The sequence below is a fragment of the Poeciliopsis prolifica genome, unplaced genomic scaffold, assembly GCF_027474105.1.
Source record: "Poeciliopsis prolifica strain line A6 unplaced genomic scaffold, Auburn_PproV2 SCAFFOLD047, whole genome shotgun sequence".
NCBI classification, from domain to species: Eukaryota; Metazoa; Chordata; class Actinopteri; order Cyprinodontiformes; family Poeciliidae; genus Poeciliopsis; species Poeciliopsis prolifica.
In genome coordinates, this window is record NW_026562422.1 from 637,052 (window position 1) to 650,921 (window position 13,870).

General features: G+C 37.6%; 1 protein-coding gene across 3 annotated transcripts in view; it reads left to right on the top strand.

Annotated features, from left to right (window-relative positions):
• The window catches only part of LOC129377323 (neuronal PAS domain-containing protein 3), a 238,672-nt gene that overhangs the window by 117,575 nt on the left and 107,227 nt on the right, over positions 1-13,870 (top strand). For all 3 annotated transcript variants that reach the window (XM_055057195.1, XM_055057196.1, XM_055057198.1), the window contains one exon: positions 5,823-5,905. In XM_055057195.1, coding sequence (XP_054913170.1) covers positions 5,823-5,905 — 83 coding nt within the window. The remainder of the gene's footprint in view (positions 1-5,822; positions 5,906-13,870) is intronic.

Consider the following 13,870-nt stretch of genomic DNA (forward strand, 5'->3'; position numbering starts at 1 on the left):
CTATATGCTTTTCAGGAAATATGAAACTTGACACCAAACTTAAAAAGTTCAAAAACATCACACAAGAATAAATCATGTTATATCTTTCTGGACTTTTTGTATTTACTGCAACATTGCATATTTAGAGCATTAAAAAGATAGTGTCTGTCAAAAAGAATATTTTCAATTGGGAAAAAACAGTTTAATTGTACTCTAGTTATTCTTTCCTGTGGGTCAGACCTCGTCATCTTCCCCCTGCATCACAAAGGATTAACAAACCCACACCTCTACACTGGCAAGCAGGATAAAATACGGACTTTGGACTGTAAAGCTGGAGAAATTAAAGTAATGATCCAAATTCATTGGACTTTAGTATAAAAACAGAAACAAATATCTCTCAAAACAAAACACGTGAGAGGAAGTAGATGACAAACCCCCAAACGTTTTTAAGGGGGAAGAAAATCATGGTGAACAAGCAGGAAGTCGTGTTCAGCTCAGGCAGGTGGACTCATGTTAATCCTAACTACTGCTGGTTCAAGTACACTCCCACTGTGGCCTTCCACCGCCTTGTTCCCTTCACGCCCAGTAGGCTGCCACTTAATTACAGTGCGTGTGTGTCTGTTCACACCCCTTTCCCTCATATTATGGTCTTCAGGCATTCCCAACGCGGGTATTCAGGGGCTTGTTCAGTTCACCACTGGGGCATTAGTGCCCCTACCTAATTACATTGTGTGTGTATGCCCCTAGAATAAATCTGACGTGTGTGTGTGTGTGTGTGGTACAGTAGACTGGCTCCTAATTACTGTCTGCTCCTTGTATTCCCACAGTGTCAATACCATCCTGCCTCACTGAACTGCTTTCTGTGTCTGCGTGTGTGTGCATGTGTGTGTGTGTGTGTGTGTGTGTGTGTGTGTGTGTGTGTGTGTGTGTGTGTGTGTGTGTGTGTGTGTGTGTGTGTGTGTGTGTGTGTGTGTGTGTGACGAGAGGGAGTAATGGGGATGGGTGTATGGGAAGCCAATCATGTACACTGACGAATTCAGACACCAGAGAAGCCTTAAATCTCATGAGGTTTTGGATTGACAGCACAAACACCCGTCACCAAAACACTAAGAAACAGAAACACTTCTGTGTGGACATATCAAGCTCTCCAAGTTGAATTTGCCTTCACCATAATTAGAATCTAATTTCATGTCAGCCTTGAATACGCTGATTCAATATGATACACAGAGTAACATATTGGCATAAAGTCAGACAAGAACCCTTTGGTTGCTGAATAAAGGTTACTTACTAAAAAGATCCTGCTGTGGAAATATATGAGTAGACAAGACACCAGTACAACCAGAAGACAGAAAAACATCTCATGGACACATAATCTTAAATCTGGATTTAAAAGTCTTTTCATTTTGGGTGACATAATTACACCACTGAACACATTATTGAAAAGTTGTTCAAACGTTTTCTGCATGTTTCTGAGAGGTTGATGAAAACATTTCTCTACATGGATGAAGATGTCTTCATAAAGGGCATCAGTGGTCTGGAACTGACCACTTAACTTCTGAGGTAGTTTCCACTGTGCATATTAAAGAATATTAAGTGATATTTGATGTTTGAACTATGCCGTTTTAGAATGGGCCTCAAGTTGTCACAGATTTCAGCTTTTCGTGGTCTGTTGTGGACCCTAACCCTTGTGAAATTCAGGGGTCCACTGAAATACCTGTTACAACTTCTTTTTGTGTCCTTTGTTCTTTGTTCTTTAATCCCTTGTTCTAGAGCAGTGGTGTCTAAAGTTGGTCCTCAGGGGACGGCATCCTGCATGTCGTAGTTCTGTCCCTGGTTTAACATAACTGGATCAAATGATGGCTCTTTAAAAGGCCTAAGAAGAACATTGAGGTGCTGTGAAGGTCTGCTACCACCAGAGAGAGAACTGAAACCTGCAGGATGCCGGCCCTCTAGGACCCACTTTGGGCACCCATGTTCCAGAGGCACAATTTTGTGGCTCTGGAACAAAATTGTAACATTTTGCCCCAATCCAGATTATTATTTTTTTGGCTGTGTAGGCTGTTGGGATCTTTGTGATTAAATAACTCTTTTTCAAGGGAGACTTAGGAATCATAGGCAACAGCATAAAACAAAAGTTACAAGACATTACATGTGAATCTTCCTTCTGACCTTTTCCTATTCCATCTCAATGTTAGGCCATTGTGGTCATTTTTCTTCCACCCTGTTGTCTCTGCGCTGCTTTGCCTCAATCTCTGTCCTCTCTCGTCCTTGACTTTAACACTTACCAGCTGGCACTCTACCAAATGAAAAGGCAGCAAGGATGAGTGTACACACCCACCCATGCACAAACACACACACACACACACACACACACACACACACACACACACACACACACACACACCCCACACACACACACACACAGGTACACACTTGTTCTTCTATACAAATTGAAGACTTTGTATTGACTTCCATTAATTTTAATGACTACCTTTATGCCTACCCCAGACATTTTTTTTCTAATCCTAACCTCACTAGTCCAGCTCTTAATTCTTGAATCAGTGTTTGCTATTTGATGTGCGAACAAAATCCCCCACAACCTGACAGTTGTGGTCAACTGTCTGGTCCTCCTTCTCGTAAACCTTTATTCAGAACACAGGAGACACACTTGAGTGTCTACTTTAATATGTATTATGACCCTATCAAATAGACTTGAAATTGTGCATACTTCTACTCCTGGCTTCTGGTTTTCCTCTGTAGGCAGGTAACCAGAGCTGTGAGCCATAGCATAACAGTCTCTTGAGCCTCTGCTTGAACTGGTTGTTGCATTTTTATTGGTCTTTTTTACTCTAGAGCAGTGGAGAAGACTGTTTCCTGGCTTGCAATTTTCTTCCTTTTTTGCCATGGTGTCTTAAAACTCTGTTGTACTTCCTCAGACTTAGGTGGTGTTAAATGTTTTATAATATTAATTCTTGGGCCACAATATTTATCTGTCCATGGTTGAAGTGCTGTGCAGCAATGTGTGACTGTACCTAAATGTTCTGCTGTTTCCATGTGATGGTCTGGTTACTTTTAACTCATTACTTTGATATAGTTTATGGTCTTTCTGTTGTGGTGGATTTGAATCTTGTTATTGAAATCCATCACTATGTTGCTGTCTTTGCCTTTCTGAGTTTGCAAGTATACAATGCAGACTTTTGTTCATTTGCATGTACTCTTTGTTTCTGACCCGGTTTTGATTTAGTTGCTTTCTGAACAATATTGAATTTGTTGTATTTGCTGCACTTTTACTTTGCTTTACTTTTATTATGTATGCTGTTTTAGAGATTTCTTCAATTGTGGCTTGGTATTTGTTTCTATGGTCTCATCAGCACAACAAAGTTAAACAAATACAGTCACATTTTGAAAAGTCATCTACTTTTTCTTTCCCAGTTGCTTTAACATTATCTTATTCCAATAAATAATCTTTTCTACATTCATGTAATTTTGCCTATCTTTCTTTGTCTATACTCTTGAGATTACCTTCTAGATCCACTTTGACACAATGACAAATGACAAGTTGCAGTTTTACTCAAACACTAAAATAGAGTTTTGACACTTTTGAAGATAATTTTTACCCTTTTTCTCCTTTCACTACATGGTGACATCTGAGTTTTCTTCACTAACTTCTGTCATCTTGATCATTCATGCTATCTGCTGGTCATCCTAAGAACTTTTCTTCACCACGGTTCATCACTGCTTCCTGCAAAACATCTGTTTACTTGTATTCCTTGCCTTTCACTTCAGAACTCATCTAATACAGTCAAGGCGTTAACCCCGTTAGCTTAGCATTTTCTTTGACTGTTTGAGTTATAATTCTAAGTACATCATTAAGTTTAGTCTGTAATCCAACTTTACTTCACCCTTAATAAGTCACTTCACCATTCCATTTTCTGTTTCATCATGAAAAGCACAATCATTATGGTGCATAGATAGATAGGTTTGAATTTCTTTTTTTAGAATTTGTTTTTACAAATATTTGATTGCCATCAGAGGGCGAATGTAGGTCTACTGGGTACAAGGGAAAGGGCTGTAATTTCTACATTTTTTCAGACTTTTTATTTTCAATGAAGAACTTGAGAGAAGGGTCAGGGCTACAAGTTGTTGTTCTTTACTTTGTGCATCATGGCAGCAGCTGCTGCTCCAGGCATTTTTCCAACATCATCTGCTTTATTTTCATTTTTGATTTTTTTTGTCCTCCTCTGGCTTTTCTTACTGCTTACTATCATCATCACTTGAGCATTTGAAATAATTACCGTGAAGTTTTTCATTCTGGATTATTAGATATGCTACATGTTGAGCTCTTTAGTTTGGCCTCACCAACTTTATTGACTATTGAGGTTTTTATTTTTTCTGTTTTTATTCAAAGTGGCTTGATTGTGCCTTAATTCAACATTATTCTGCTTCATTAACATACTACTCACCTCTACTAAAAATGTTTTCCTGGCATTTATGTCAGTGTTTTAAATGCAGTGTAATGAGATCTGCAGGGAGACGATGTGAATGGAAATTGCGCCAAGTGGAAAATGACCTCGGGGCAGAAAAAATTCTCTTCTGTTTGTTTGTTGCTTGAATTGTCTTCCTGATTTTTAAGGAAGGTCCAAAAGCATTCCTTGTGTTCTCTTATTGCACCTTGTTTTGCTCCTCTCATCAGGCTCAACTTTTGTTAGTTCTATTTCTATACATTAATTATTTTAGTTTAGTTTAGTTTTCTTTTGATGCTCCCCTCCAAAGAGATGTTAAAAGTCTGGCAGCCAAATAAAGGCCTGAGGGTGGACTTGGCTTTAAGCGCTTCCAAAGGGCATTCCAGTAAACAAACATCAATGTAACTCGGTGCCTTTAATCTGCTGCTTTTGTTCTGTAATCACTTTAAGTCTGAGACTCAGATGTACATTTGAAACGGTTTACCTGTTAGCATAATTCTTGTGCTTTCCACTTGTGTCCATTTTGTGATCTTTAAGAAAGAAGAGTTTTACCAGAGGGCAGATTGTTCACATGGTCATGACCCCTTCTTGACTGTTGAACTTCCTGTTTTTCTGGCCTCAGGATCAAATTTTAAAAACTATAAAGCGTTATCCATGTCCCTTTCATTTTTCCTTCAAATGAAAGACTAAGTATGTTGAATGAAATTGCACTTAATTGTGATATGTTGTTGCAATTCTGTTTTTGGTTTGAATGTGCTGATAAAACAGGAATTACAAAGTGGCTTTTAAGAACATTGGGTCTCCCTAATACATTTCTTCTGACTACTATGAAAGCAAGCAATAAAGAGTTGTTTAAAGAGCAGTGTTTTAATGCTTTAGTCGGTTAGGTTGGGACACCAGAAAGATACTTCCACACAAAACATTTTTATGTCTTTGTCGTTATAAACCTTTAAAGGTCAGTTTTTAAGCTGTCCAAAATATGAAACGTATTTCCCTCTGCATTTAACAGCTCTCCTTGTTTCCTTTCACACATATGTCATAAGTTTATTCATATGTTTCTCTTGCTGGTTATCTTAATCACCTCATTAATGTGAGCCACAATATCACAGTGAGAACAGCTAATAGTGTTCATCTTTCAAGCAATGTTAGGTTGTTCAGAGATGACCTCACTGGTTCCTTTTGTCTTGTGCCATGTGTGTTTGTCATGCTAGGCTGTATAAATGTGTGTGGGTGTGTGTGTGTGTGTGTGTGTTTGTGTGTGAGGACACATATTTGTGTGTGGATGTAGCTTTGCTTGTATCAATGTGTCTGAGTCTCACCAGTCTCCTTCTGTCCTGTCCTGTGCTTTCTCTCTTGTTGTGTGTGAACTCGTTCGTTTAGCTATCGGTACTCAGCGGAGGAGGAGTCCCAGTGCCGTTGCCTCTGAGATCTTCGAACCTCACCTGGGTAGCCACATATTACAGGTAGGAATTATTCAATGCTTACAAATTCCTTCAAGTACTGTAACCCCACTTACCATATGTAGTAAATACACAAATTCCACCTTAATTTACAATAACTTTACAATCCTTTTAAAAATATGGTTTACCATACTATAGGCAACTGTTTGGGTTGGTTTTATTTCACATAAAATACTTGTGTTTTGTGTTTATTTGAAGGATTAGAGCCTTTCAGTTCAGTTTGTTGAAGATACTTTTCGTATGAATGACGATGTTTGTCAGTATTACAAAGCAACATCATAACCACTGTAATGTGTCCTTCACTGCACTTTATAAGCAGTAACATGCAAGAAAAATTCATTGTATTCTCAGCTGAAAATATTTTACCTTTGTAAAATGAAACAAAATGCATTTGTAATGACTGATATTTGCTATTTTGGTCTACCTGTCTTATGAATGGGTCTGTTTTTGCTTAAGGATTTGCTCCATATACAGGTGAAGTTTACAGGGTTTGTTGTATCACAGCTCCTGAGATCAGTTCTATGCAATGACAAGAGACTGTTACTGTTATTTCCACCACCTCACAGTATAGAGATAAACATTTAAACATTTGTGTGGTCTATTACTTATGAAGCACTTTAACTGTAAATGTGATGCACAAGCAACATTCATAAAGAACAGTGAAACACAATGAAGCAGCTTCTCTCGGTTCACTGGGGGTTCAAACCTCACCAGTGTTTTTGGACCCCCAGATGTTGCCCCCCTGATTTTGACTCCAAATCATGGGGCAGGTAGAATGCCTTCAATTTAAAGAAAAACACACCTGGTTAAATGCATTCCAATATTAGTATATCTGCATCATGTTTCCTATAGGTCATCTGGAAATATATTTTTGATCAATATACTGATCAGAATGTTGAGTGTAGAGGCACTCTGCTTAAATCAGGAGGAATGTGAGCCTCATTAGAAGCAGCTCTCTTTATCATCTGCAAAGTTCATAACTTTTTATAAGTTCTGAAGGTTGTTTCTTATTTTTCAAATTTCCAAATACCTCAGAATTTCTCTTAGTGGAGCTGAATTCTTACAGAATTGTTACTATTAGAAAGTGTTTATTATCACTTAATAAAGTAGACTTACAGAAACATATAAAAACATTTACACCAAAATCATTGTGCCAGTTTAAACTTAAGCTTAAACACAAGACACAACAAAACCCTGAATATATATATAAATAAATGTGAAGGTATTTGATTAAAATGTTTAATTGCATTAATTGTAGGGTCTGTAATTGATTAAATACATTTTATGAACAAAACAAGGAAAATTTTTAATTCCAAAACCCTCTCGGTTGCTTTATTGTTAAATAATTGAATATAAGTTCAATCATTTGAGTCTGAAGGTTCTTCCATCTTCAGACTGGAGCAAAGTTTTATTTTATCATTTCAGCTTCACATAGTTTCAGGAAACTCTGATCATTCATGAAACGTCTTAAAAAACGTTCCATGAATGGTAACAGACGTCCCTTTAGCGTTTGGGTCGTCTGTGCTGCTGCTACATGTTTAACTTTGAGATGCTATTTTAAGCTTGAAAAGCTTTTCTAACTCCTTTCACATAACGTGACACAATAGTCTTTTCCAGTTTCCCGTCATTTCGGTTTTTGAACCCCCAGTGAACCGAGAGAAGCTGCTTCATTGTGTTTCACTGTTCTTCATGGATGTTGCTTGTGCATCACATTTTGAATTTGTTAAAATCCTTTCCAAAAAAGGATGCTGCAACATGAACAAACTTCATGGTTTCTTCAAGCACTGTGGTGAAGGATCGATGGTATGAACTTGTTTAAATGTAACTTTGTAAGTTGCAGTAACTTAAACATCAATGAACTCCTCACAATTGGCTTGAATTTAATAGTGGAAATGTACTAATGCAAAAGGATATTGATCCCAAACTACCAAAAAGTAGCTTGCAAAATGATAACATTAAAATGAAATGTACTTTAATTTTGCAACAAAAGTCCAAGTAGAACTTAACCTGAATCTTGTCTTATCCATTTGAACTTGTTTGTATCTAACACTCATATGTATGCAGGTTTTCTTTTGGGCCAACAGGCTTTACTTGCCCGCCTTGCTTATTTTAAAACAGGTATTTTTACACACCAGTTATATTAAGCTAGGTCTACATTTGATGCATTGAACTTGGCGAAAGGAGATGTGAACCAATTGCACTGGATCTGCCTGTTGCCCTCAATACCTTTTATTTACAAATTATAATGCTCATGCAACTCAGAATTAATGTAACTTTTAACATTTTTAGTATTAAAATTTTATATTAAAAATAAATATCTAATATCAGTATTGTAATATTAAAAAAAATACCACTATGGGTGGTATATTCAATTTAAAAGTATCTTATTTATTTTACTTTGAGCATTGACTTAATACCCCAAATGTTTTATTGAGAATTAATTTGAAAAGCTCTGGTAAACAAATACTTTTATTCACTAACTGTGAAGATGGAGGAGGAGCAAATATACTTTTATCAGTTTTGTTGTCCAGTGATATTTACTTCATAATGTCATCTTCTAAAACATAGACCTGTAAAACTTTACAATTCGATAAATCTTTTTCACACACATTTGTCATTTGAATAATTTCCTACAATTTACTTGTCAGATATCAAATTATTCTTCATAATTATTTTATACTTTTACATTAGCCTAGTAATTCTTCTTAATTCAGCTTCAGATTTTACACCAAACAAGACTTCAATTATTCCTCAACATGCAGCTCTTACTGCAGCTAAGCTGGGTTATTAAATGGAATTACGAAAGTATGATAATGACTGGGTTATCGTGGTTCACTCCCTGGGGTTTGTGTGCGTCTGTGTGTTTCTTGCAGCTTTAATTCCTAACATGCTCCTCTCTTTATCTATTTAACATACAGCCCAAAGGCTGAGCTTTAAAGATCACAGCCAGGTTTATGCGATACCACAACTGCTAGAATCTGGAAGTGTGTGTGTGTGTGCGTGTGTAGGTGTGTGTGCGGGGGTGTGTATGTATGTGTGTTTGGCTCAATATCTTATCCTCTTTGTAAATGTGCATATATTGCTTTCTCCATTTTAAGTTATTGCTCTCTAAATGTTTGTGTATTCTGACAAGACAGACACACACACACAGACACAACACAGGACTGATCCATTAGGATTTCCTATGCTACAGAAAAAGTAAACAGTTAATGGCAACAGTGGCTCATCTAGTGGCTTCACCTGGGAAAGAAACATGGCTGAACAGAGGACGCAGTTTTAAAATGTTCAGCTCTGCCAGTGCAGTTTCTTCAGCATGGAGGTCAGGTCTAAGTGATGGCAGTTCTAAAACATTGACTCTCATCTTCTAATGCCACTTTGTTGCTAATTTGGTGGGAAGCTTCAGGTCACTTTGCTGACCAAGATTCAGCCTGAGGCTGAGGTCTTGAGATATTTCTTCAATATTTCCACTTAATGCAAATGTGTGTAAATTTGCCCTCTCTTGATGAGAGCAAGAATTTAGGCACCCGATATGGTTGCCATGTGAGACAAAAAAAATTGCTTAAACATGCATGAGAGAATCCAAGGAAAACTCCAGGTATGTTTTTGATGAGGAAATAACTTTACAATATGACATAGAACATGAATAACATTGCAACATGTTCTTTAAAATACAGCATGTGAATATGTTTGCTGAAATATCTCCATATGAAAAACATCCTGGTGAGAGCTACAGAAGGAATGAAGAGTTTAGTTTTGATCGAAAAGTTTTTTCCTAACAATAATTAAAACGAAGAGCACAATAATTTTCTGGTCCAGTCGCTGGTGTCATCCAAGTTTTTTGATGCAATTGCTTCAACACCACCAGTACTGTGTGGGTTACTTTTAAAACATAGTTAGTTACAGTTGGTACTTCCTGAAGAAATGACCAAAATAGCTAATTACTAAGAATAGTTACTGATTGTAATAAAGAATCTCATTGTTCCAGAGCATTCATTACATTTCATTTGCTTTTTATCTCTTTGAATGCAACACTTAGAAAAACATTACCTTGAATGTTTTTCTAAGTTTTTCTCTGTGTGCCTCGTTGATTATGTGTGTTTGCTGTGTGTGGGTGATAAACCAACCAGTCCGCTGCTGGTTGGTTTATTATTCTCCCTCAGCCAATCAGAAGCAGCTGTATGATTGTTTTTACCCATTGGCTTCCTGTAAAATGAAGCTGCACCAGCAGCACCAGTTCTGAGAAATAGTAACACCTGGACTCATCTTACTATCAGAGATGACAGCTTTGACTCCATGGAGAATAAACTAGTTTCTTACCCGTCACTAATAAAACTATTGATGTTTATTCCGATCTTTGAACACAACAGGTTCAGATTGCTACAACCTCAGCATAGATTATGAATTGATGATCTATGCTGATTATGACTGATTCATTCAAATGAAATTTGTTGAAACATTTCATACAGAAATTAAGAAAAATATCAACACACCTTATTTTTGTACAACTGTTTATACACATTCACAATTCATTTTTTTGGTCTTTTTTGACCAGGTATATGTAGTCGGCATGATAAATGCCTGGAAGAGGCATGTCACACTTGTTATTGTTTGATTTATCTGGCCAATGTGGTGGAAATAACCAGAGGCAGAGTTTGACACAGAGCAGTTTGAACGTATGATTTGTTTGCAGATTCAGGCGGCAGCATCTTTCCATTAGATCAGAGCTTGTTACTGTATGATCAGAGGTGATACATCAGCCCACACTGGTTTATGCACTGCTCACAGAGCAAACTATCAGAGCGGGATGGAAGCTGGAACCCCAGAGCTCCCACTGGTCGGGACGTCACAGCTTAGTGCTGCTTACAGCTGTATCTATTACACATCTTTATCATTGCATGTGTTCTTTATCTGTCCTGCTTCACTCTGACAGACAGCCACCACACAGAGGAAGAGTGTCGCCGTGACAACCCGTTCTCCTTTCCGTCCGCTCTGCACATCATGTTGTCATGTGTGAGTGTTAACATGGAGCTGGAACAAGACAAGCTGCCACGCATCACCTCACAATTTTGAGTGTAGCTGCCATGTTGAGCCTGTGCATGTGTGTGTGTGTGTGTGTATGTTAACACCATGCTCTGATCCTTCAGGTGGAGACATTAGACATCCCCTAACACCTTGTTTTAATCCCTGGAGAGTCGCTATGACAACCATATGAGCCAGCGCAGATTGAATCCGATATGAGATGAGGAGTGGCAGAAACAATGTGGAGCCTTTCTCACCTGGAAGAGGCGTGTGTAGCTTTCAGGTTGATAGAGATTTTTTATTGTGGTTTTCCTTTGAATATGTAGAGATTTATACTTTACCTCCTTCCAATTATGATATTGAACATATCTTAGATCAGGGGTGTCAAACTCCAGTCCTCAAGGGCCGCTCGCTGTCCTGCAGTTTTTCAATGTGCCACAGGTACAAAACACAGGAATGAAATGGCTTAATTACCTCCTCCTTGTGTAGATCAGTTCTCCAGAGCCTTAATGACCTAATTATTCTATTCAGGTGTGGTGCAGCAGAGGCACATCTAAAAGTTGCAGGACACCGGCCCTTGAGGACTGGATGTTGACACCCCTGTCCTTATTGTGAGGCATTGTTAACTTGAGACTTTTTTAGTGGCAGTGGCAAGCTGTTGTCAACCCGAGGACCTGTAGACCAGGAGGATGGTTGCTCATTGATGTATGAGACCATAATGGATTCCAATCTCCATAAAAAGCTCCACAGAAGATCAGCAATGCAAAGACCAAAAAACACAGCAGAAAGATAAGAGAGAAAGTTCTGGTGAAAACATCCAATAAAGTCAGGAATCAAACCCAGGTTGAAGATTGTACGCTCTGAATGCCTGCAGTTCCACACCATGGCAGTGCATGCTGCGCCATGCCACATTTGAATTACTCCTATTTTATGTTCTGTTAAGGTCTCTGTTATTTTGTTCAGCTAGATGTTGTTACCCAGTTAATTAGTCCCATCCTGTCCCTATTCAAGTAATCACTCCTCATAGTCCTCATTCATTGTCAGTTGGTCCTCCTACCACTCTTCCTACTCACCCATCTCTCCTTATTTGTCTGTGTTAAATTATTCTCTGAGCTTCATTTGTTTGAAGTTTCAAACAAATTTTCTTTATTAAAGTTGTATTTTAACATGAAACATTTTGACTGATTCTCCTGAGAAATTTTAGTTAATTTCAGGGTCAGAAATGACAAGACACAAATTTTAACCTGTATAATTTGAAATGATACAAGCACTAATTTGACAGCAATGTCATTTTGTGGTGAGGTGTGTTTTCTCCAGGGAACCAGAATAATCTTACTTTGTGCTGGAAATAACATTTTAATCTTGCCACTTAAACCTGTTTGAGTTTATGTGTCTCATGCTATGTAAGCCCAGAAGTCTTCCTGAAACATTGCAAGAAACACATCGTTCTCTGGCCTTTTCAGCAGAGAAAGAAGGCCAGCCTGTTGGCAGCAAATTGGCCTCATTAATCTCCAGCCTAATTGATTGTGAGAAGTTTGAGGATGACATTTTAAGAAAGCCTAGCGGACAGGGCGTAGTGTGATTGATTTGGCTAAAACACAGCGCTAATGAATGCCAGCCAGTCACTTAGGTGGTAGAGACCAGACACTAATATCAGAGAGATTAGGCCAGAGAGGTTGATAATGCTTAATGAAGAGAGAGCAGGAGTGAGAGAGAAGCATCATTAAACAGCATGTTCAGATTGTATTTGAATGAACTTTATCCACCATAAATAGAGATCGTTGTGTAGGAAAATGTGCCTTCTGTCTTTATTTCGTTGTACGTTTTACTAAGGTCTGTATCATAGACAAGATCGAATCCTGGCTGAGAGCTTTCTCTCTGGAGTGTCCCTTTATAAACATAAGTTTTCTCTGTGTTCTGAAGCTTCCTTCCACGTCCTCCGGTTCTCTGACTGTTGATGGAGGAAGTTGCCTTCTCACAGACTCTAACCTGGTTTATCTGCAGCTAGTTTAAGATCATGTTCCAAAATGAGCAACTCATTATGGGGAACATAGAGTAACAATCTAGAAAAGCTTAAAAATGCCTACTATGCATTTGTTGCTTTAAATATTTCAGTGGTTTCTTTCTTCAAACTTATTTTGGTTTTTATTGTGCTTCCAACAAGTATGACTACAACATTAAAAAATATATATATTTATTTTTAGTTTGTGAAGCCTTACAGTGTGTTTTAGAATGTTTTAATTTGAGTACATAAAAAAAGTGAAGGAAGTTTTTTTGTTGTTGTTGCTGATCAAATGAAACTGCTGGTATTTTTGGACTTTAAAGAACAGATTGATGTTTAGTACTTTAAAGATGCCATGTGGTGTTTAAGGATGGTGAGCAGCAGACAGACGGGCCCTCATTAACCAGACTGGGAAAGAAGGGATCAAAGTACACCTGTGTGCTCTTTAGTCTAAAAAGTGTGAAAAGAAGTTAAACAATTTTTTTTCTTCTTTACTAAAGTTGAACAGCAAGGTAGGAAAGAAAAAAACCTATTTGAGAGCGGACAGCAGAACTTTGCAATTCATATTTACTGTAGATGAATATTTTGGGCACAGAAATTAAGTGTTATGGAAGCTTTATTTCAAGACATAGGTTAGACTAGTACAAATTAAAATCCAGATAACTTTCAAGCAAATAACTTTGCAAAAGTAAATTAGAGATATAGGAAATTAACGTGTTTGCATTTAAGATATCTCCAAATGAATTAGAAATATCTTGAATTTTTCTAATATCTTCTTTTTAAGTGTACTGTGATTGTGTGAAGAGAATAGATGGTAAATTCTTTGCAGATTTCGGAAGTGTTCAAGTTCTTGGAGTTGTGTGTTCTCCACATATCCCATATGGGTGAACTCTTTGTACCATTTTCTAACAATTTTGAGCTGGACTTCTAAAATTCCTCAGGCAACT